The sequence below is a fragment of the Abramis brama genome (genome assembly GCF_963993115.1).
Source record: "Abramis brama genome assembly, chromosome: 23".
NCBI classification, from domain to species: Eukaryota; Metazoa; Chordata; class Actinopteri; order Cypriniformes; family Leuciscidae; genus Abramis; species Abramis brama.
Window position 1 is genome coordinate 10400928 of NC_139985.1, and position 24153 is coordinate 10425080.

Sequence of the window (24153 nt, forward strand, 5' to 3'; positions counted from 1 at the left end):
CATTTATGTGAACAAATCTTCCCTGTTTTCGAAAAAAGATGGACATTAAGAGGAAACCAATGTTCAAGTGCAGGCTGTGAAGGAGCATTTCATTGGTTGGGCCTGTAACAGAATGGACCAAAGGTACCCAGACTCTCTTTTAATCATTCTTGGGGATTTTAATAAAGCAAATCTCTCCTATGAACCACCAAAATTCAGACAGCATGTTACATGTCCCACCAGAGGCTTTAATATACTGGAACACACCACAATAAAAAATGCATATCACTCTGTCCCATGTGTAGCTTTGGGGCTCTCTGATCACTGTCTAGTTCATCTTATACCAACCTTCAAGCAGAAACTGAGATCAGCTAAACCTGTAATAAGGCTAATAAAGCAGAGTGGGATTTACAAGCCTGCTTCGTTTGCCCTGATTAGAGTGTTTTGAAGCAACAGTTTCTGTGGGGATACATGCATTCCTATCAAAACATTCTTATCATTCAATAATGATAAACCATGGTTTACTTGGAAACTCAAACAGCTTCATCAGGCCAAAGAGGATGCTTACAGAAGTGGGGATAAAATCTTGTATTACCAGGCCAGAAACAGACTAACAAAGGAGGCTAAAAGAAGATACTCTGAAAAGCTGAAAAAACTGTTCTCAGCCAATGACCCAGCATCAGTCTGGACAAGTCTGAGGAACATCACCAAGTACAAGACAATGCCCCCACGATCTGGAGAATAAACAACTTGTTTTACTGTAGGTTTGAAAAGCCCAGTCTCACACCCCACACCAGCTCTGATCTGCACTTCACACATATACCAACACCTCCTGCAACCCCCTCTACTGCTATTTAACCTGCAGTGGAGGACGTGAGCCGGGTTTTCATAAAAAGAAGACCAGGAAAACGTCAGGCCTATAGACAATGTTTCACCTGCCTGTTTAAAAGTCTGCGCTGACAAACTGGCCCCAATCTCAAGATCTTCAACAGACCACTGGAGCAGTGTGAAGTTCCCTGCTTCAAACGCTCCACTATCATTCCGGTCCCCCCAAAACAAAACAAAAAATACTGGACATAATGACTACACACCTGTCGCTCTCACATTTGTGGTCATGAAGTCATTTGAGAGACTGGCGTAGGCCTTGCTGAAAGACATCACTGGACCCTTGCTGGATCCTCTTCAGTTTGCCTACAGGTCTGTGGATGATGCAGTCAACATGGTACTGCATTATATCCTGCAACATCTTGACAGACCTGGGACTTATGCAAGGATCTTATTTGTGGACTTCAGTTCGGCTTTCAACACCATCATACCAGATCTACAAACTGACCCAGCTTTTTGTAGATCACCAGCTTTCTGACAGGTATAGGCATCAGCTATTGAGACTGGGGAAACTCACATGCAGGACCCTTACAATCAGCACTGGTGCTCCTCAGGGTTGTGTCCTCTCCCCACTGCTCTTCTCGCTGTACAAAATTGACTGCACCTCCAAAGACCCCTCAGTCAAGCTTCTGAAGTTTGCATGACACCTCAGTCATTGGCCTCATCCAGGATGGTGACGAATTTGCATACAGAAAAGAGGTCAAACAACTGGCTGTCTGGTGCAGTCGTTACAACCTGTAGTTGAACACGCTCAAAAGAGTCAAGATGATAGTGGACTTCAGAAGGAACTGCTGTGGAAGCATTGGAGTCATTCAGGTTCCTGGGCACCACTATCTAATCTCACAGGATCTCAGAGATGTGTCAGGACAGAGCGTTACTGACAGACTGGGAAGAGAGGTGCTGCAATCATGTGAAATATGTATAAATAAATAAAAAAGTAGACTTAGTAGACCCCAAAAACAAAATCAAGAATTTGTAAATGGCCATAATAAGTCCTCTTCAAAGTCATACAGGTTGACAAGTTGACATTGCTGAAAAAATAATAGTTCTGCCATGACTTTTGTCGGGAAATGGTTATGAACACTTGTTTTGGAGTAGTTCACTTGTTTTATAGTATCCTATATTAGTAGATTTACTGGTTCTGTAATCTAATGGGTTCACATATTTTAATAAAGAACAAAACAACTTGTTTGTGACTTGTTTCTAGAGAATCGCTTAAATCATGATTCAGTGAAAGTGACATGACATGAAGGCCAAGTGTGGTAACCCATACTCAGAATTTGTCCTTTGCATTTAACCCATCCAAGTAAGTACACACACATAAGGAGCAGTGAGTAGTGAACACACACACACTGCAACCCGTGGATACACACACACACGGAGAAGTGGGCAGCCATTTTGCTGCAGTGCTCGGGGACTCACTAATGCTCAAAAGGCTAATATTAGTTTATGCTTGAATCTTGTTAGTGAAATATTTCAAAAGATTTGAATCACTGTGCAGATCAGATTGTGCAGTGACTGAACTACTGTTAAAGCTAAAACTTTTCCATATAGGTCTATTTATTCTAATAATAATAGTCTACTAATAAATAAGGAAAAGGTAGGCTACATTAGGCTATAGTTACTTTTTAATGAGAACAGAATCTGCCACAAGTGTTTATGGTTGTAATTAGATTATTGTATAAAAAAAAAAAAAAAAATATATATATATATATATATATATATATATAGCCTATATATATATATATATATATATTTTTTTTATATATATATTTTTTTCAATATATATATATATTGATCATAATGCACTACCTGACAAGAGATTCATTTAAAAAAAGAACAAAGAAAAATCATTCAATTCTTTCTGTAGGTGCCCATCGACCCTGTTTTCAGTGCTGGGCTGCCATCAAAGACCCGCCCACAGCTAAAACGCAATTGGTCAGAAGTAGAAAGTGGGAACCTGCTTTGGAATTTGATTGGTTGACTGAAGTTACTATTATAATCCCGACGGGTATATCTTGCAGTTAAACTGTCTGTGTATATTCGTGTAGTGTGTACGGCACGCTATGTGGAGTCAACAGGGGAATACTGGCTTGGAGTAGTTTGTTACACCCGAAAAATATATGTAATACAGTAATTACACCAGAAAGTGGACTGCTGCATAGGAAAGAGAGAGAGCCTAAACATATGGTAAGGAAACGGAACTTTTCCTTGTTTGTCAAAATAACAAATGCTGGAATGTTACTGCATTGCTGAATTAGCTTAAAGAATGTTGTATATTTTGCCATATGAATTTGACAACAGTAGGTAGCTGTATAAATGTAACAACATTATATATCAGTATAACATGTCTCGTCTTTCTATCTTTATTATTAATGCTTAAACCTGTGAGTCTTTCTGTCATAAAGACAGATCAGTTTAAAGATGGTGTGCCTATCTGGAAACTAATATTACATAACAGTCCCTGTTGATAATGGTAATCACTTCTATTTGTTCTGATACTTTAAGTTACATTACTGTTATATAGGCTACTGCATTAAGTCAGTTCCGTGTGCTGCATTAGTTTGAACAGAGGTTACTTATTACCTATAATTCATCATGAGTGTTTCCGTATGGCAACAGTCACATCTGCACGCAGACCAACAACAGGGCTGTAAACACGGTCTGGCTTGTAACTCCTTCAGTCTTATGTTCTTTAAATAAAAAGATTAAGTTTAATGTTGATGTGCTTATGAGCAGCGTGCATCAAGGACATAAATACATTTTACTATACTGGTTTAAATAGGCTACTGTTGATCAAGTAATAGCAAGTATTGTTACCAGCTTTTCGGCCTAAATCCAGACACCGATTACAAGCTGTGCATTGACTATGTCATCATGTTTAGGCATGTCTTGCACCATTTCCTCTGCAGATTAAGTTGTCCAACGGTTGAAGTTTTTATCTGTAGTGTAATTCTAGAAAGGAAGACAACACCGGGGAATCTCTGACACCAGAAGTTGTGACCTTTGTCGATATCATGAGACTTCATGTTGTCATAATGTTGTTCCAGAGCGGAGATCAGCATGTTGTTGTTGGTCCTCTCGTCTGTATATTTGTCTTCGTTACCCTGCTTGATTCGGATGGGTTTCTACATTTAATAACACATGATTATGTCCTAACTGTTTCTGTTTGAATGACATTTGACACATTTGACATGTGTGATTTACTGGCTTGTTTGGTTAAAATTGGATCAGAGGGAGCCAGACTCTTAAAGGGATATAGTTCACCCCCCCAAAATTGGATGAAAATTCTGTCATCATTTACCACCCTCATGTTGTTTCAAACCTGTTTGACTTACTTTCTTCTTTGGAACACGATTTTAAAGAATGTTGGAAACCAATCTGTTTTGGTTACCATTGACTTCCATTGAATGGACAAATAAAAAAACACTTCTCAAAATTTCAGCATCTCAAAAGTCACATAGTTTTGGAAGGACATGAGGGTGAGTAAATTATGACAGAATTGTCTCTTTTTTTTTCCACTGGTCGATGAAAACCTTAAAATTAAATACAATTTTTTTTAATAAATAAAAAACTATCAAAAATAAAATGCATACTAAATAAAGATGAAATATTTTAAAGTATACCTGCATGTCATGTCTTGTGACTATTAACCAACACCGGAGAACTGTGAATGTTGTTAAATCATTGAAATATTAACAAAATCTCATGCACTACTGAAAGTAAATATTTAAGTTTTAAAATCCTGTCAGATAATTTGACTTCAGACCACAGTCCCCAAAATGTTAGTGTGTGATCCGAGTGTAATTTGAGATCATAAATGAAACACTTGCTACTGAAAGTATTAATGCAGGATGATACTCTTACCACCAGGGAAAGTCCTCAAATAATGCATCACAACACTCAGATCACGTGTCAGTGTTACCAAGTATCAAGCAAGCTTTACTGCTTTGCATAAAAATAAACACCTGAACTTTGATTCTCAGATTATTTTTTATATTATATAAATTATGTAGAATGACTTATGTGAAAATATGTGTTATTAATTGGCATGTGAACAGAAATTAGGCCACATCCATGTCACTGATTCTGATGTGGAATGAAATGTGCTTTCTCTCTCACACATACTCTCAAATAGCGTGCATACGCATTCACATATTAACACAGTGACAAACAAATGCTTTACTCATACCAGGGAAATGCTTTCGTGCCTTATACAATTGGACGGTACACAAGATCAGTGGTGAATTTCTGACTCATAGCTGTGGTTCACTGCCTAGACTTAGGCATATTTTGTATTGTGTCATTTACACCGTGTGACTTTCCTTTGTACCGAATCACATTTTTTATGAGCATGGAAAATGCAGGAATTGATCCCAGATCAGCTTTGTGTAAATACTAAAGCAGGGCAGGTTATAGGAAAGAGGCTATGAATCCATCACCACTGTTGATAGAATCAGCACTCAAGCTATTCTGTACACTTGCACCTTGATTTGACCTGGGGCCAACAGATGGTTGAGAAAACCCTCAAGGCAAAGCCCTAGACCGGATACAGGCAGGTCTCTGAGCCTCCAGTCAAACTTTCAGTGAGTCATGTCATTGGAAAGAGACGTAAAGGGAAGACTCCATTGTCATTGCCGGTCGCTGACATGCTGCTGGCTGCTACATGTCTGCACATCTGCTGGGGCAGACCCGCCAGGAAAGTGTCTGTGAGTCTGTCTTTGGACAGAATTATGCCTGAAGTAGCCCATAAAACCCAGGAAGTGACATAACTTGAACCCTTCCCACAGCACAGCAAATGGGACGACAAATAAATAATCTTATTCCATTCTCTCGATTTCCATACCATTCAAACATTTTACCAAAGTGATTGTAAGAAAAATGACCAAACTATTATTTTTGTTTAAATGATGGGAAATATATACATTTATCAATATCATATATATATATATATATATATATATATATATATATATATATGTACACACATATACAAAGTATTATATGATTGCATGTATGATTTAAGTAGGCCTATGGCTGTGACATTAGGTTGGGAGAGCTAAACAATCTTGAAGCCTTTGGCTATAAATTCATTTTTTTTAATTTTGAGTTCGATGAAAGAATCATTTTAGTTCAAACTGTGTCTCATAGTTTCCAAATAACATGACAAAATAGGCCCATAATATACGTTTTCTATAAATGCCAGAAAGACTTTGGAAGAAATTCAGCCCTTTCTGTCAGTACCCTCATTTGTTAATCTCCCGCCCTGTCAGGGTCATCAAATGACAGAACTTTACCCCTCTGAGGGCGTGAGAAGTACGTCTGGCCAGAAATTCTATACAATATGCTAACTGTGCATCCCTGGGTGTGATTCTGTTTGGAGTGGTCATGTTGTGCTTAATATTTTACAGTTTCTTAGAAGGACTGAAACTCTGAATTGTGTTTTATGTGCCTGGTTGAAATGGGGTTTGGCTGAAAGTGAACATGTTTGTTTGCTGTTTGAGTACCACTGCTGACTCGAGCTGTTCAGATGCCACAGAGGCCTCAGACTATTGGCTTCGACAAGACAGAACACAATTGGTCTTTCATGAAGCCAGATGACAGAAAGAAATGATATTATCTTTTACAGAAACAAGTGAAAAATATGCATTTTCTTCATGTCTGAAATCTTTTCATGAAATTAATAAAATGTTATGTGAATGAATTAACTTAATGATAAGAAAACCCCCAAAATGAATACAATGACAACAAAAAACAGGCAAAGTCACTGGAGTGAAGAAAAGAGGAAGCAAAAACATTTTTAAATACTTTAATATTAAATAATGGTAAAATAATTGTATTATTATATTAAATAATATAAAAATAATAATGTGATGAATTGACGTAATAATGTATATTTATGTATATTTATGAATATGTATATATTTCATTAGTATTTAATTAAAATATGCTCTCAGTAATGTCACAACATATCTTTATAAATAATTTTTTTTATCATAAAGCATATATGGAAATGAATAAAATGCGTATATATAATATATATATATATATATATATATATATATATATATATATATATATATATATATATATATATATATATATATATGTGTGTGTGTGTATAATATATAAAGAGTTCTGACTGGGACAGCAATATCTGACTGTCATACTTATAAAGTGACTATTCTAATCTAGGCAGCTGAAGAACATATAATGGGCGTGACCTTGTACAAGTCCCGCCCTCTGTCCTAGAAAGTCCTATTGGTTGGATTGAAAGAGGGTGGGAACTCACCTCTAACAGTTTCCTCCCAGTTCTAAATGAAAGCCCATTGTGGAATGCACACATTCTCTCTTACATGCGTATACTCACACACCCTCACGTATGTTCACCAAGGTCCTCTGTTCTTCCTGTTTTTCACAAGTTCCTGCCTTTATGGTGACGCTAGTGTTGTCGCAGGCTGGAAGGAGTCAAGCTTCCCATGAATCCCTTGTTTAGGATTCCTAACTAGGAGGACTGTGCTAAGGAAAGCTGAGAAGAGAGTTTTAAAATCTCCCACCACGTTTGTTGTGAAGACCGAGCTGACCATGCTTTGGAGCTCATTTCCTTGGTGTAGCTGACGTTGGGGGGTTGTAAATTTGGCTTGGGAGGAGGTGAAAGCAGGGGGTGGAAGAGGAAACCCCATTCACACACAGATCAGAAGCACTCTGACACGCTGAGCAGAGAGAGCCTCCTCTAGTCCTTGGGGACGACTAGCTTCACAACCTCCTCCTGATGGAACTCACGAGCGTAAACATTCCCAGGATTCCCAAAAGCTGCTGAAACACCCTCGGAAGAGGAGATTTGGTTTAGTTATGGAATCACTGAGAGAATCTATTCTTCATTTGACCTTTCAGATGTCTAGTTACAAACGGGCCACACTGGATGAAGAGGAGCTGTTGGACACCGACTCTGATGTTATCTACCACACCTCTACCATACCGGTGAGAGTTAATTTTCTTTAACTTTTTTTATAACTTATGCTTCTTGATGTACGTGTATTGGAAAAACTAGTGATCCGTTTGCTTGATTCTTTACCAAACGTCTTTACCAAGTTACTTCCTTGTGCTTTCATTTCAAACATCCGCTGTGTGTTAGCACTGTTGTATACAACTTTCTTCTTATACTGTTAAAAGCTTTTTTTCCCAGAAGTGTGTTGTGTGAGTGTGCCTTACACTTCTGTTTATATTTAATAAGTAGCCTACACCTTCTTTTTTTTAAATCAATACAAATGCTAGCCAAGTAAAATAATGTGCATGAACATTTAGAAATTATAAATTGTACTTGACATAATGATAGTTAAACAAGATCAACAAATGATTTGGAAGGAATTTATTTGATAAATTTGGCAAAAACTGTAATATTGTGAAATATTATTACAATTTAAAGTAAAAAAGTAACCTTTCATTTCGAAGTTAAACAAGTAGAAGTCCAAATATGTTCTGGTCTTTTGTTTCTCGAACCAGAAATTCATTATCCTTTGACCGTTCCTAAAACATTTTCTCTGGATCATCGAGAGTATTAAATGTTCTGGGTGCCTTTTATTGAAAACATTTCACTCTCTTTGTTTTACTTTCTCCCTCTGCTCTCTCTTTTGGAGAGAGACCCGAGTTTGGCATTAGGGCTCATTGAAGCCACACAAAACATACGACCATGCATGTTACCTGGCATGCATCCAAACTAAGCTGAGTAATTGCACAGCTGGGCAGTTGGCCACTAAAAGTAACTTTTGAACTCTGTGAGCTCAGTAGGACTTAATCTGATTGATATTACAGAGATCATTTATTAAGTTTCTCTTGCACCTCTTCTGCCAAGAGCTGATCAATTATGAAATCCTCAAGCCTTATTTGATCAGTACAGAATCTAAATGAAAAGAGAATCCATCAGAGGATAAGTTTAAAGCTTGAAGTTCATAGCCCATAGAACCCAAACTTTTGAACAGTAAATGTCTATAATGTGGATAGTATGGTCTTGATAATTTTGCATAGGAGGTATACAATGAAATTCTTTTGACTTTGGTATCTAAAACTACAGTTTGGGTTATTGAGATCTTCTGAAATTAAATGAGGCGTGCGCATTTCAATGCTAAAGGCTTCATTTGATGTAATTACTGTCTGAGAAAAACATTTGAGATATTAAAAAGATCTAGTTATGAATATTTCTTTCCAGCGGTTAGGTTTTGAATTGCACTGTGTTTGGCAGTACAGTGTTCAGAATTTGGCAGTGTTTCCTAGAAGAAATCCTTTCCTAGAAAGTAGGAAGTTTATCACTGTGTTTTGTGGGTTAGTTTCTCTTCTAAGTATTTAATGCTTAACCCGATGTCGATAACTGTTCCTGCTGTTCCTGGTTCAATACCAGTTATTCTCTGTGGACGGCATCTGTGCTATGCTGTCGATTACCACAGCAAATAATTGTGGTTACAGTAACACACTTACAATGAAAGTAAAGCAGGCCAGCTTTCCAGAGGGTTTAAAAGCAGAAATTTGAAGCTCATAGTTTTGTTACACAACTTGCATGACTTTTTTTGGGGGGGTCATCCTCTCAGTCGTCATTTTTTTGGGGGGGGTCATCCTCTCAGTCGTCATTTTTTGAGGTGGGAAATATGATCTGTGTTTTGGTTTGGAGCAGAAAGACAATGATATTTGGTCCCACCAAAGTTTAATATTGTTGTTGGACATGATCATATAACATTTTCCCATTAAATATTATATAAAACCTGAAATAAAACCTGCACCATGATCACTCCTTTGGAACAGGTTTCAGTGTTATTTGCGTCATCTATGTATCATTGCTGATCTGAAGGGATATTTATTTCAGTCTTAACCTTTATTCTCTGATTATGTATGTGATTATCAGGTCGGACTGCAGCGTGGTCTTGGTCTCCGGTGCTGGGCGGAGAAAACCCATGTTGAGAGGAAACTAGTAGTCATCGTGTGCGCTCTGTCCGTGGCCTTGTTCATCTGCATCGTGTCTTTGGGTCTGCGCTATAAAGAATGTGAGTGACTAGATCCTGTTGATAGTACAAATATTACATAAACGTGGTGTTAGCGCTTTGGAAGGCATAAGCAAAAAAATACAGTATATATTACTTTATATAAGTATATTTTAATTAAATGTGTTTATAATAATTATATAACATTGTATACTGTGTATATAATATTATTTGAAAAGTCTGCTTTTTCCATACAAACTTGCAGTTGTTATGAGATTTCATAACAATAAATTTAAATTTAAATTTAAATACCTAAGTCAGATCAGCATTTGCATAAAATAGTCCTTCCTGTTTTATTTATCAGAGTACATACTTTTTTTATATATACTACTAGGACTCTATATGCTCTGGACCTCATATAAGAAGCATTTACTCACATTTATTGCAGCTCAAAGTTATTATTTTCAATTGAACTGAATGCCACTTCCTGCTATTCAGCCATCCACTGTTGCCCAAGCATGACAAATCACTGTATAAAAGAACAACGACTTTTTGGCAGACTGTTTACCTCTAATTTCCTCATTCTCTGTCAGGCCTATAGTTTCTTGGCCTTATCTCTCCAGATTAGGAGCTAGGGACACATCTTTTTGGGCCAAATGTTTTTCTTAGAAGAGCTTACAATGAATCTGTTGTAGCTGCATTCTCCACAAGCCAAATAAAACCAGTGCAAAATTATTTTCAATATTAAACTTAATACTGTAGTTGCATAACCTCATTCAGTGGACTCATGCCCAGCCTCATAGTGAAAACAAAGTAGTGCATGCTTATACATTGTTTTATTAATTTTGTACAAGCAAAATACCTTTTCACAATTAAAGCGTGACTATTGGTGGTTGCAAATGACTAATTGCCATACACTGCTGGAGACTCATTGCATGGCCATTTGATCAGGATTCTGAATAGATACGGTCCTTTTCTCAGAAACCACATTTTGGCATTAGCCACTGATAAGTGAATAGTTCCAGATGGGCTCATGTCCTGGGATCTTCCTCAAAGAGACATTCAAAGCATATTTATGACGTGCAGCTTAAATGCAGTATGAGGTACTGCACCGAAAGTGTAGCACCCCCAAAATCCCAAGCTTTAACTTTTTTTGATTTACTTTTTCATGTAATTGCAGTGGGGATGTATATTTTAGTGTTATCATGCATTGAGCCAGTACTGCACTTCATTTATGATTACCCTAGTGTAAGATATGCTGAGTGAAAGAGACATCGGGAAGACTTTCTAATCTTTTTGGCACATAATGATATAAGGCATATATTGCAATGGATACAGCAGTATATTTATATACTTGTATTGTTTTTAACAGCTCATCCGGGAATGTGCCTGTCAGAGCCTTGTGTTAGTGTGGCAAGTACAGTTATGGGGTCCCTCGATCGGTCGGTGGACCCCTGCCAGGATTTCTACAACTTTGCATGCGGGGGTTGGATGAGGAAAAACCCGCTGCCTGAGGGCAAGTCCCGCTGGGGTCCTTTCAGCAACCTGTGGGAACACAACATGGCCGTTATGAAGAACTTATTAGGTAAGAAACGCAGTTCAGGGAGATCACAACCACAAAGTATGGCCTGATATACTGTATATGAAACAACTTACCATTTTTATGACGTCCTCTTATGTTCTTAATTGGATTTTGAATCCTGGATTTTCAGACTTTTGGGCTCTGCTGTATAAAAAAAGCAGTAATGAAGTTCCATCCTGAAAGGCTCCTACCAACTTATAGGCTTCGTTTCACTTCGCTTTAAAGGTTCTTGAAATTGAATTTTTCTTCATTTGTTGAATTCAGAGAATACCAGCATGAAGAGCCTGACCAAAGCGGAGGAAAAAGCCCAGTGGTATTACCAAGCTTGTATGAACGAGAGCAAAATCGAAGAGCTTGGGGCAAAACCACTTCAGGATCTCATCAATCAGGTGACCTTAGATGCATGAATAAACCCAGTCACTTTATTTAACAATATGAAACTCAAAAGATCTGTTGTAAATATATCAGCCTCAATGAAAACCTGCCTTTTCTATTATTCTGGGATATAATTCTTAATAACCAAACGTTGTTTTTCCAGACAGGAGGTTGGGGCTTGAAAGACCCGTGGGAGAAAGATAACTTCCAGGAGGTTTTACGGACTGTGTCAGCCAACTTCCGAACCTCCCCCTTTTTCACTGTTTTTGTCAGCACAGACTCAAAAAGCTCCAACAGCAACATCATCCAGGTGGGAACACTTATGGATATGTTTTTTATCACCATAACATGAATTCTTAAATGTCTAGGGAAAGTCCTCACTGTTCTAGATACCATATTTTGATTTAAAATAGCTGTCAGAATACTGTAGCTCACTGTAGCTCAGCTTGTTGATTCCCGTTTTTCCACAGGTGGATCAGTCAGGATTGGGACTTCCCTCTAGGGAATACTATCTCAATAAGACAGCCAATGAAAAGGTAAACAAAGAGACCCAATGTTGTTCGTGAACGTTGGTAGTGTTTTGCCGTGGTCTACAGCTTGTGTTGTTATTCCTTCTTTAGTATTTAAAAGCATATTTGAACTTCTTGGTGGAGCTCGGGATACTTTTGGGCGGATCAGAGGAGACCTCTCAAAAGATGATGCTGGAGATCATAGACTTTGAAACGGCCCTGGCAAACATCACGGTCCCTCAGGAAAATCGACGTGACGAGATGAAAATTTACCATAAAATCCAAGCCAAAGAGTTAGCTGTGAGTACTGCGTGGTTACTCTACTACTGAAATCTGTGGTTCTTTTCTGGTGGGTCATGACCCAAAAATGGTCACAGGTCTGTTCTGATAGGGTCGTAAATGGAAAGGCTAATAATTAAATGCATAGTAATGATTGAAAAATATTACAAATGAGGACAAAATGTTTTCTATAATTTTGCTGTTGCAGACTAAACTCTGCCACTTGGTTAAATTAGTTAAATTAGCCGGATGCTAACATGAGCAGGTTGCCTGACAATGGATAAACATTTATACTGACTACAAATTGTTTTGTACAGAAAAATTATTAAAAGTTATCAGTTTTTCTGTTCAGCATCTACTACCATTTAAAGGTTTGTGGTCATTAAGATTTTTTTAATGTTTTTGAAAGTAGTCTCTCGTGTAAAACAATTGAAAATACTGTAAATCAGTATTACTGTGAAATATTATTACAATTTAAATGAACTGGTTTCTGGTGTAATATATTTTAAAATGTAATTTATTCCTGTAATGACAAAGCTGAATTTTACCATGAGACTTTTTTTTTTTTTTTTTTTTTTGATAAATAGAATTCAGTATTTATTTGAAATAGATTTTTTGTAACAAAGTCTTTACTGCATTTTTTTTTAATCAATTTAACACATCCTTACTGAATAACGTATTCATTTCTTAATTTTTTTTTAAATAAATCATACTGACCCAAAACTTTTGACCAGTAGTACATGTCATGTTAGTAATGTTTCATATGGTTGTGAAGTTGTTATGGTGTCCAGTTGAAAATCTGGGTCCTCCTGAAACAAAACCACTCAACATGTTCTCAAATGTTGTGATTATTAAAATGGGAGTAACAATTTCAGAACATTTACTCTGCTGAAGACATATAAAGGATTATTTCATAAGTCAAATGATGTTTTTGCATGTGAGCTGGGATATCAGTCATGTGTTTGTGTCTGTGCTTTAGACGTTGGCACCGGCAGTAGATTGGATTCCTTTCCTCTCTGCAGTGTTCACCCCTGTTGCCCTAAATGACTCTGAACCGGTGGTTGTATATGCTACAGAATACCTCCAGAAAGTCTCTGAGCTCATCAGCAACACCAACAAGAGGTAAACCAACATTAGCCAGAGTTAGCCAGCTAGGCTGTGTGGGTTTGTGGGCGAGACATTACCCCTTTTCCAACAGAATGGTTCGGAGTCAGAGCCTGTTCTTGGCCAGGAGCCTGTCGCAAACCGGCCACACGCTGACGTAAATCTGCGATGTGTTGATCACTTGACTATAACCCATCTAAAAAAACATTGCGCATTGTTTGTGCAAGCTCTTCTGTTTTGCCGTTCACAGTACCGGGAGTGATTCTAGTGAACCGGCAGCTTGCATAAACTCCTGATACTCTCATCTGGCCTTTTCAGAGATAAATTGAAACTGAAATCGTTGATTCACTCTCTCTCTCGCACGTTGGGTCTCTTTCGCGAGCATAGTTTTATATTTAGATATAAAGAGCAATGTTATTCGATTGCTCAACTAGACAGCGGCAGCATTTCTCCGCCCCGGGAACCCGCACCGGAACCGTGTTGGTGGAAAATGGGTATATGTACAGACCTGTAAAAAAATCACATTCTCCTTTGTGAAATTGTCTGTTAGCTAAGATCAAAGCTAATGTGTCTCCCCCAGTGTCTTGAATAACTACATGATCATGAAAGTGGTGCGGAAAATGGTGTCCATCTTAGACCAGAGGTTCCAAGATGCGGAGCAGCGCTTCCTTGAAGTCATGTACGGCACCAAGAAGGTGAGAAACAAAGATCAAAGCTGCCATCTGTCAGCCCAAGGCATCGCTGTCACTGAAAGAGTCATGAATGATCCTTCAAATATCAAATAACAAAGTCATGTTTTTCACATTTACCTTTCTTTTTCTGTTTCCCTACCTATCATACATGATTTCAATTTCCTATAGTTGAGATTTAAAGGATATTATTCATTTTATTGACAATTTTTTTATTGCATAAGTTAAAAGAAATAGTTCATCCCAAATTCTGTCATCATTTACTCCGCCTCGTGTCATTCTAAAACCATGTGACCTTCTGGACATGTTTATGCATAATCCTACTGCCAAACTAGAAAGAGCACAATAAAATATCATAAAAGCGGTCAATTAGACCATGCTCTGTGTTTTAAAGGGATACTCCACTTTTTTGGAAATAGGCTCATTTTACAGTTTTACCGTTTTCGAATCCATTCAGCCGATCTCCGGGTTTTAGCATAGCTTAGCATAGATCATTGAATCGGACAGGACCATTAGCATCTCTCTCAAAAAAATGACCAAAGAGTTTCGATATTTTTCCTATTTAAAACTTGACTCTTCTGTAGTTACATCGTGTACTGACCGACGGAAAATGAAAAGTTGTGATTTTCTTGGCTGATATGGCTAGGAACTATACTCTCATTCCTGCGTAATAATCAAGAAACTTTGCTGCCGTACCATGAGTCCAACAGGCGTAATGATATGACGCAGCGCCTGAAAAAAGTCCCCAGCTCGGTAACTTCCAACGTGACCGGGACTAAGTTTGTCTAACCTATTAGACCTATTTTCAGGCGCTGCGTCATATCATTACGCCTGACCATTAGAGCTGCTAATGATCATGTCTGATTCAATGATCTATGCTAAGCTATGCTAAAAGTGGTACCGCCAGACCCAGAGATCGGCTGAATGGATTCGAAAACGCCAAAACTCAACTGTTTAACTCTGGGGGAGTTGTAAAATGAGCCTATTTCCAAAAAAAGTGGAGTATCCCTTTAAGTCTTCTGAACTTAACATTTGCCATCTATCTATGATTTGACAGAATCCAAATGACATTGATTGTCATCAAAATTAATACTTTTATTCAGCAAGGACCCTTAAATTGGTCAAAAGTGACAGTAAATACTTTTATTAAAAATATATATTTCAAATAAATGCTGTTTTTCTATTTATCAAAAAATAGAATGTATCAAAGTTTCCACAATTTTTTTTTAGCAGCACATCTGTTTTCAGCATTGACGATAATAAGAAATGTATCTAAAGCACCAAATCATTCAAATGACTTCTGAAGGATCATGTTGTCACAAGACATGTAGTAATGATGCTGAAATAATTACAGAAATAAATTACATTTAAATTATATTAAATTTAAAAATGCATTAATGTTTCACAATATTACTGTTTTTACTGTATTTTGATCAAATAAATGGTGAGCATTAAACAACTTTGTTCAAAAACATTACAAAATTGTACATACCCCAAAGTTTTGAATGGTAGTGTAGTTGTATAAAAAATATTTGGTGTGGTGCTTTTAATTATTTATTGAGCCTGACAGTATACACCATACAGTTAATATATAGAAGTAAACATATTATATATTGGATATCGTGTAATAATAATAATAATAATAATACAGGATTAGAAACACTTGGACTGAGTAAAGATAAGTAAATATTATTAATTCTGGGGGGTGAACTATTCCCCTACACTGATTCTTCCTCTTGCAAGGATCATTTGATGCAAAAATCATTTTTATATTCAAAAACTAAATTACCCAAATATTAAACTAGCCAGTGTGCTCAGTCAGCATGAAAGGCAATAGAGGGAAATGTGATCGGTTGCCCTTGTCCTCTCTCCTCTGCTCTCCGTATTTTCCTTTTCTCTACTGGTATCAGAGTTGGTGTGTATGGAGAGGCGGTGTGTTGTTCTGCAGGGAGCCTGGTTATATAGACTCTTATCAGGAGGAGATCCTGTTGTCCTGGCCTCACTTTCCGCTGGGGTCAGGCTGAAATAACAAACGAAAGACTGAGCCTTGGGCAATGTGTGTATGCGTGATGGGTTATGATAAGAGATAAAGAGAGGGTCCATAAGGAAGGTCACCTTCAGCACAACTTGGTATTTTAGTGTCTCTATTGCTTTTATTATTGCATTTAAAGTGATAGTTCAACCAAAAATGAAACTTCCTGTCATCATTTACTCAACCTCATGCCATTCCAAACCTGTAGGACTTTCTTTCTTCTGAGGAACATAAATGTTGACTCCGCTTTCTGTCATACAATGAAAGTGAAATATGACTGGAGCTGTCAAAGCCCAAAAATGACAAAAAGCACCATAAACGTATTGTTAAAGTAATCCATGTAATCCATGGATTCCAAAGCTCTTGTAATTAAAATACTAAAAATAAGCCATTATTCACTGATAATCTTCACATCTGCTGTCATCATTTATTCACCTTCTTGTCATTCCAAACCTGGATCACAGAATTTTCATTTTTGTCTGAACTATCCCTTTAAAGTTACTATAATATGACTTAAATAGTTAGTTCAACTAAAAATTCAAATTCTGTCATTAATTACTCACCCTCATGTCGTTCCAAACTCGTAAGACTTTCGTTCATCTTCGGAACACAAATTAAGAATTTTGTTGATGAAATCTGAGAGCTTTCTGTCCCTACATTGACAGCCACACAACTACCACTTTGGCGTTTCAAAAAGTTCATAACGAGATCGTAAAACGAATCCATAATTGAGCGTTTTAGTCCAAATTTCCTGAAGATACTCAATTGCTTTTATATGATGAACAGATTTAATTTAGGCTTATTTAAGCGAATACGTGTGTGTGTGTGTGTGTGTGTGTGTGTGTGTGTGTGTGTGTGTGTGTGTGTGTGTGTGTGTGTGTGTGTGTGTGTGTGTGTGTGTGTGTGTGTGTGTGTGTGTGTGTGTGTGTGTGTGTGTGTGTGTGTGTGTGTGTGTGTGTGTGTGTGTGTGTGTGTGTGTGTGTGTGTGTGTGTGTGTGTGTGTGTGTGTGTGTGTGTGTGTGTGTGTGTGTGTGTGTGTGTGTGTGTGTGTGTGTGTGTGTGTCTGTGTGTGTGTCTGTGTGTGTGTGTGTGTGAATACACCCATGCTAAAGTTGACTAAAAAGAGGAATAAAAAATCATCTTTTGGAAATTTAACTTAATGCCTTAATTAAAAAATTAGGAAAAATCCAACCTTTAAGGACACCAATTTTCTTTGTGAATGAATAATGTATCGTAAATAAATAAATGTTCTTCCTTAAATACAGGGTGCATAAGTTTGGACACCCCTATGTTAAATTCCCATAGAGGCAGGCAGATTTTTATTTTTAAAGGCCAGTTACTTCATGGATCCAGGATACTATGCATCCTGATAAAGTTCCCTTGGCCTTTGGAATTAAAATAGCCCCACATCATCGCATAGCCTTCACCATACCTAGAGATTGGCATGTTTTTATTTCAGTTAGCCTAATAGCTGGTTTGATTTGCATTGAGAGATGATCTTATGGAAAGTACTCCATACCAGTCTCTAGGTTTAGCATGGGTGTCTAAACTTATGCATAGCACTGTATATATATATATATATATATATATATATATATATATATAGTTCACATCAAGGGTCACCCCTGGTCACCCTTCACTCTCATTGCATTTTGTTCTTTTAAATGCTGTTCTTTTGAACTTTATATTCATTCAGGAACATGTATCATTGTTTCACAGACATTTTCACTTAATGTCTCATTTCCTTTAAAAACCAAAACTCCATTTTACCCTCAAAGTCTTTCATTGTGAGCTGTAAGCCGTTATCTCTAGAGCCTCCGTTTCTAAACAAGACATGGGAAGTTGAATGTGTGACAAGACATGACCTGTTGCTGCCCACATATGGGCGTCATATTCAAGGAACCTCTAGGAGAACAATGTAATGTCATGCTTCGCTGATGAAGTGAAAAAAAAACTTCTGTTTACCTTGTTACATGCACATTTTAGATAATTTCTTCAAATGCTAATTCCCCTGTTGCGCACATGGAAACTAGACTTTGTGTAGCTGCAGAAGTCTGGATGTTCTGTAGATTGTTTGTGAGATGTCACATTGAGAAGATTATCGAGGATGCTAGTTGTTTATGTATCACCTTTGTGTTTTCCAGAGCTGCACGCCACGCTGGAAACTTTGCGTCAGCGACACGGACAGCGCTCTGGGCTTTGCTCTCGGGGCGCTCTTTGTCAAAGCTACTTTTTCAGAAGACAGCAAAGCTTTTGTGAGTATCTTGTGATGTTTTGCATGCCATCCCTGTCTTTTCCTCCACGCCTATAAACTATATTCTCTCCTGATGTGTTTGTCAGGTTGAAGATATGGTCTCAGAGATCAAATGGGCCTTTGAAGACAGTCTGAAGACTGTCGGATGGATGGATCCAGAGACAAAAAAAGCCGCCAAAGAAAAGGTGGGAACCGACAACACGATCCCAAATGTTTTCCACCACTTTTACCCACAGGGATGGATCTTGCTGAAATCAACACCTATCTAATACGTCAGGCTTTTTCCATTTTGAATTTGCATTAGTTTTAGAAATTGTGAATGTTTATCATTTTCATTATTTTTTGCCTGGTGGACAATAAAAATGGCTAAAAATATCCCATAGAGATACTTTAAATGTCGAATATTTTGTCGAGACTAAATGTCGAGACTATTTTGACTAGAGTGCTCTTTTGTCCAAGAAATCATACAAATAAATCAAATCCATTATACTGCAAAAAACCCTACATAAAGGTTTTTATGCTTGTTGATGCTCTGTAATGCCACCTGGTGTTGAAGCCTAAACTACGCTCTTATAATGTCACTTAAAATATTTATTTCCTTTTTCTTATCTAGGCAGATGCAATATACAACATGGTTGGTTATCCAAAATTTATCATGAACCCCAAAGAACTGGACAAGGTGTTTAATGATGTATGTATACATTTTGTTCATTTCTGTTTGGTTTTGGTTCTTGGAAAAATGTCTTTAATGTAGTAGTGTCTGAACTAAAATCACGGCCCCTCAAACTGTGTATCAGTTTGATGTTGTTTCAGAGCTTTACTTTCAAAACGTCATGAATTATTACAACTTCTCTGCACGAGTGACGGCTGATCAGTTGAGAAAAATCCCCAACAGAGATCAGTGAGTATCAGTTAAACTCGCACACAAGATGATGCTCTGACACACATCTCTTAAAGGGATAGTTCACCCAAAAAATTTAAATTGTCATCTTTTACCAGTGTTATTTTAATATTATTTATATACTATTATAGAATGCACAGTCAAGTCAGTATGTTTTACTTTCTTGTGTTTCTCTCTGCGTACAGATACACAGTTTGTTTAAAACTACCCCAATGTCAGTTTATGTGTATGCCAGTGAACAGTCAAGTCATTATGTTTTTCTTTCTTGCTTTTCTCTCCGCGTACAGATGGAGTATGACTCCACCAACAGTTAATGCCTACTACAACCCAACAAAGAATGAGATGGTACTTCCAGCAGGCATTCTGCAGGCTCCCTTTTATAACCATGCTTGGCCAAAGTAAGAGTCTCCCACTAACTAAACCTCACCAGCTTATTTAACCTCTTGCTTGGGTTTTTAGAAAGAGGCAGACGTTACATCACTTATCTCATCCTATTGTGTATCTGTTGTTTTCTAGAGCAATGAATTTCGGTGGTATAGGAGTGGTTATGGGGCATGAGCTCACCCATGCCTTTGACGATCAAGGTAACAAAATTATTCTGAAAATGAATCAGATGGTTAGGTCTTCAGTATGTAACATTCAGTCACTTGCTGGAGAGTCAAGTGTGCCACTGATTCATTATTACAGAGTTACATAACCACAGGAGAAACTATATACCTGTGAATATGTCTCAAACATCATTAAATGAGTATTAAATTACTAATAAAAATTATTAAATAAATATTAGACCATCTCACTATCGATCAGTTTTTAGAACCTCAGTCTAGCAAGTATTATTAGTAATTAATAACATAAAAAAATAAAAAAATATTTTTACATTATTTGTATTATCAGTACTAAAAACTTGAAAAAAATACAAAAAGTTGTGGAAAAGTATTTCTTACTTTCCTATGTTAAATATTAGTCATGCTTCAATGCTTTGATATTGTATTAATATTGATATATACATCTAATAAATTGTATTTTTTTCATTTATAATGTAATCTAATATAATTGTATTGTCCTGTATGATTTGTAATACTGTCAAATTGTAGATAAATACTTGCATCAGCTTTTATTACAGAACTATAATTCTGTAATGTGTATGTGACCATTTATCAATATGTGTGTGTTATAACACAGTGTTTTAAACATGTCCTACAGGAAGAGAGTATGATAAGGATGGGAATTTGCGTTCGTGGTGGCAAAATTCTTCAGTGGACGCTTTTAAACTCCAGACCCAGTGCATGGTGGAGCAGTACAGCAACTACAGTATAAATAAAGAACCTCTGAACGGGAAACACACTTTGGGAGAAAATATTGCTGACAACGGAGGCCTGAGGGCAGCGTATAAGGTTTGTGAAGATCCTGTTGTGGAACAAGACTTTGCAGGAACTAGAATTAAGATCGATTTAATTCAATCAACATATTTGTTTGGTTCATCAGAGAGTTATAAAGAGATGAGACGCCAGTGGTTACTTTCCATAACACGACAACAGCCACGGCGAATGACGTATGAGAATCTGATACGAAAGGCATTACGATCTCTATATGTCTCTCGTTGGCGGCTTTGATAGCTTTGGGACCGTCGTGATCCCGTCTCACTGAAAAGCCTCGCAGTGCAACAGGTGGCTCGGAATGGGTCGCTCTACCTCCAGCCGCTCGGATTCTTTCCGTTGGCTGAAAAGTCATAGGTTACAGAGCAGATGAGCAAAGCATATGGCCGGAGAAGACCCTGCGTTAACCTCTCAGATGGAGAGGAAAATAACTGTTGACACGAGGGCACTGTTTATTTGTGATCTCAGCATGCAGTGTAGCATGCAGAATTATTAGCAGACTAATGTTATCACACTCGCTTTGCAGGCTTATGTAAACTGGATCGAGAAGAATGGTGAGGAGGCCACCCTGCCTGCCCTTGGAATGACCAATCATCAGCTGTTCTTTGTGGGATTTGCTCAGGTTTGTGCCTCAAAAATGTTTGCTTTGAATGTTATCTGTGATGTTACACTTGTTTTAAAGGGTTTAGTTGTTTTACTGCCCACAACCTTTGCACTTCAAAGTCTTTTCTCTCTGCTTTTGAACGATTGGTTTGCTTAGGCAAGAATCAATATTTCTTTCCTCATAGTTTGATTTGAGTTTTGAAGATTTACCTCTGATGTGGATTGTTGAAGTGAGGTGTGCATAGCTTATGCTATTACTTGGACTTAATAATATTCGCCTGACGGACAAAAAGAACTGGCAAAAAAATTCTGTATTTTTAGATAAAAATTGCAGATATATTTTAAAGGTGGGACCCCATGCTTTAGGGATTAGAATATCTCTATTTTTTTTTTTGGGCTCCTTTTGGCTCAATAAGCAACAAATAAAAATAATGTGGTTAACTGTAAAAAAAGTGTAACTAAAATACATTTTTATGACTCAATATTTAAAATAAAAAAAACGTATATTATTTTAGGCATAAAATATGATTTAATTTTAGCTTTTAATACATTACATATTATAATGCATCAAACTTTTACAGGCTGCCTGTGTTAAACATAAAAATGCAATAAGAGAGCAACTTGACTTGTTAACTGTAAAATAAATAAATAAATAACTGGGAAAACTTAAATCCATTTTTATGACTCAAACCATCTAAAATAAAATAAAAAATATTGTATCCATGAAATATCTAATTTGGTAACATTTTACAATAAGGTTACATCAGTTAACCTTAGTTTAATGTATCAACTAAAATGAACTAACAGTGAGTAATACATTGGTTACAGTATTAATCTTTGTTAACATTATTTCATAAGAATACAACTGTTCACACTTAGTTCATGTCAGCTCAGGTCCATTTATATGTTAACAGATACAACTTTTATAAAAAAAAAAAAAAAAAAAGAGAATTTTTTTTTTTTATTATTTCTTTTGTCATTTGTCATTTATTTGTCATTATTAGGCATAAAATATTTTTTTTATTTTTTATTTTCATGTGAACTAATTTAAACAAATGGAACCTTATTGTAAGTGTTTCAATTTGAGTTTTTTTACATATTGTATATTATAATACTTCAAATCTTTAAAACCTGCCTATATTAAACAATATGCAACTGCAGATAGTAACAACTAGAGTGATGATGAGAAATTTAACAGCATTAAACCATTTCAAATAACATTTTGAATTAGCCAATTTTTCAGCCCTAAAATTCTAAAACTGAAAAAAAAAACAAGAAAAAAAACTAATACTGAAACTAAAAAAACAAACTAAGAACTAACATCAATGGAGTAAAAACTAATGAAAATTAAACTAAATTGAAAAGATTAAAAATAAACATTTTAATAAAAAATGAAATGGAAATAAAAATGATTAAACATTTAAAACTATAATACCCAAGCACATCATGGCAGTGACTTTTATCTGTGACTTTTGCACAGACAAACAACACTATCTGGTTATGTCCTATTGGTCTCTTTGTTTCCTTTTTTGTAGGTGTGGTGTTCAGTTCGGACACCTGAAAGCTCTCACGAGGGCGTTATCACTGACCCCCACAGTCCATCACGTTTCCGGGTCATCGGCACCATCTCCAATTCCCATGAGTTCTCCAAGCACTTTGGCTGCAAGGCAGACTCGCCCATGAACCCCAAGCAGAAGTGTGAGCTGTGGTGACAGGGACTGGAGCTGGAGCGAGCAAGGTGGTGAAGCGACCGCTGTTATCACTCAAAATATGCCAAACGTCCGTCTCAGGTTGCCTAATCTAGACTGCCAGAAAAGCTGGTGGACTTAAAGTGGACTACATGTTTTCCAGCAATTATTTGCCTCTTAATGAGGAGTAGGTGTAAATAATGACTCCATGGACGTCTATATAATGGAGTTTTATTCTTATCATTCAAAAAACACTGGAAGTTAGTGGTTAAATGCAATGAGAGAAGGAATTGCTACTTTTGCAAATATGTTTTGAATACGTGCCTTTTTAGCAAATGCTTTTATTTTTCTAATGGGAAATACTATTTATGTCCTCTGTATTACGTTGTTGGTGTTTTTCTTCATCTGTAATGTTTGCCAATTTTTATGCACAACACATCGTGCAATATTGTTAAATAACTTTGCTCACATTTTAATTCATGGTTAACAAGATTTATACAAGATCACATCATATTTGTTGAATTTGCCTGTGTAATATTAACTTGAACTCAGGCAAATGTTCAGATTTTATTATCCTTATTCCAATGTAATTCTAATGATGTTAATTGAAGAATACATATGTGAGCAGTTTGCCCACTGTTTTCATTGGATTTGTTTTTAGACCATTATACAAGAAAGTGCCTTTGAAACTATGCAAATATGAGACTTGCTGGGCAAAATGTTTTCTTTACACACAGATTCCAACTGCCCCCTCCACAATCAAAATAAATAATAAACGTGGGTAACATTTTAAAGTAAGGTTTCATTTGTTAACATTAGATTTATAGTTCGTCTCTCCGTTCCCCTGCAAACATGACCGACAGATGGCGCTACATTCACACATATTAATGGAAACAAAAAAGCCTGTGAAAGGTTTGCTAATGTTCTT

At 36.8% G+C, this 24153-nt stretch overlaps 1 protein-coding gene across 2 annotated transcripts; it reads left to right on the forward strand.

Annotated features, from left to right (window-relative positions):
* Positions 1-2884: 2884 nt before the first annotated feature.
* On the forward strand, positions 2885-24019 carry ece1 (endothelin converting enzyme 1). Of its 2 annotated transcripts, XM_084101825.1 has the most exons (19): positions 2885-3054; positions 7759-7845; positions 9758-9896; positions 11206-11418; positions 11680-11804; positions 11954-12100; positions 12261-12326; positions 12411-12599; positions 13558-13700; positions 14263-14377; positions 18548-18658; positions 18744-18842; positions 19271-19348; positions 19455-19558; positions 19846-19956; positions 20075-20142; positions 20762-20952; positions 21461-21556; positions 23073-24019. In XM_084101825.1, the coding sequence occupies exons 1-19, from the start codon at positions 3052-3054 to the stop codon at positions 23247-23249; spliced, it is 2262 nt and encodes a 753-aa protein (XP_083957951.1). In that variant the 5' UTR covers positions 2885-3051; the 3' UTR covers positions 23250-24019. The 2 variants fall into 2 exon arrangements, with proteins under 2 accessions (XP_083957951.1, XP_083957950.1); XM_084101824.1 differs by lacking the exon at positions 2885-3054 and having other exon boundaries at positions 7194-7845.
* Positions 24020-24153: the final 134 nt, after the last annotated feature.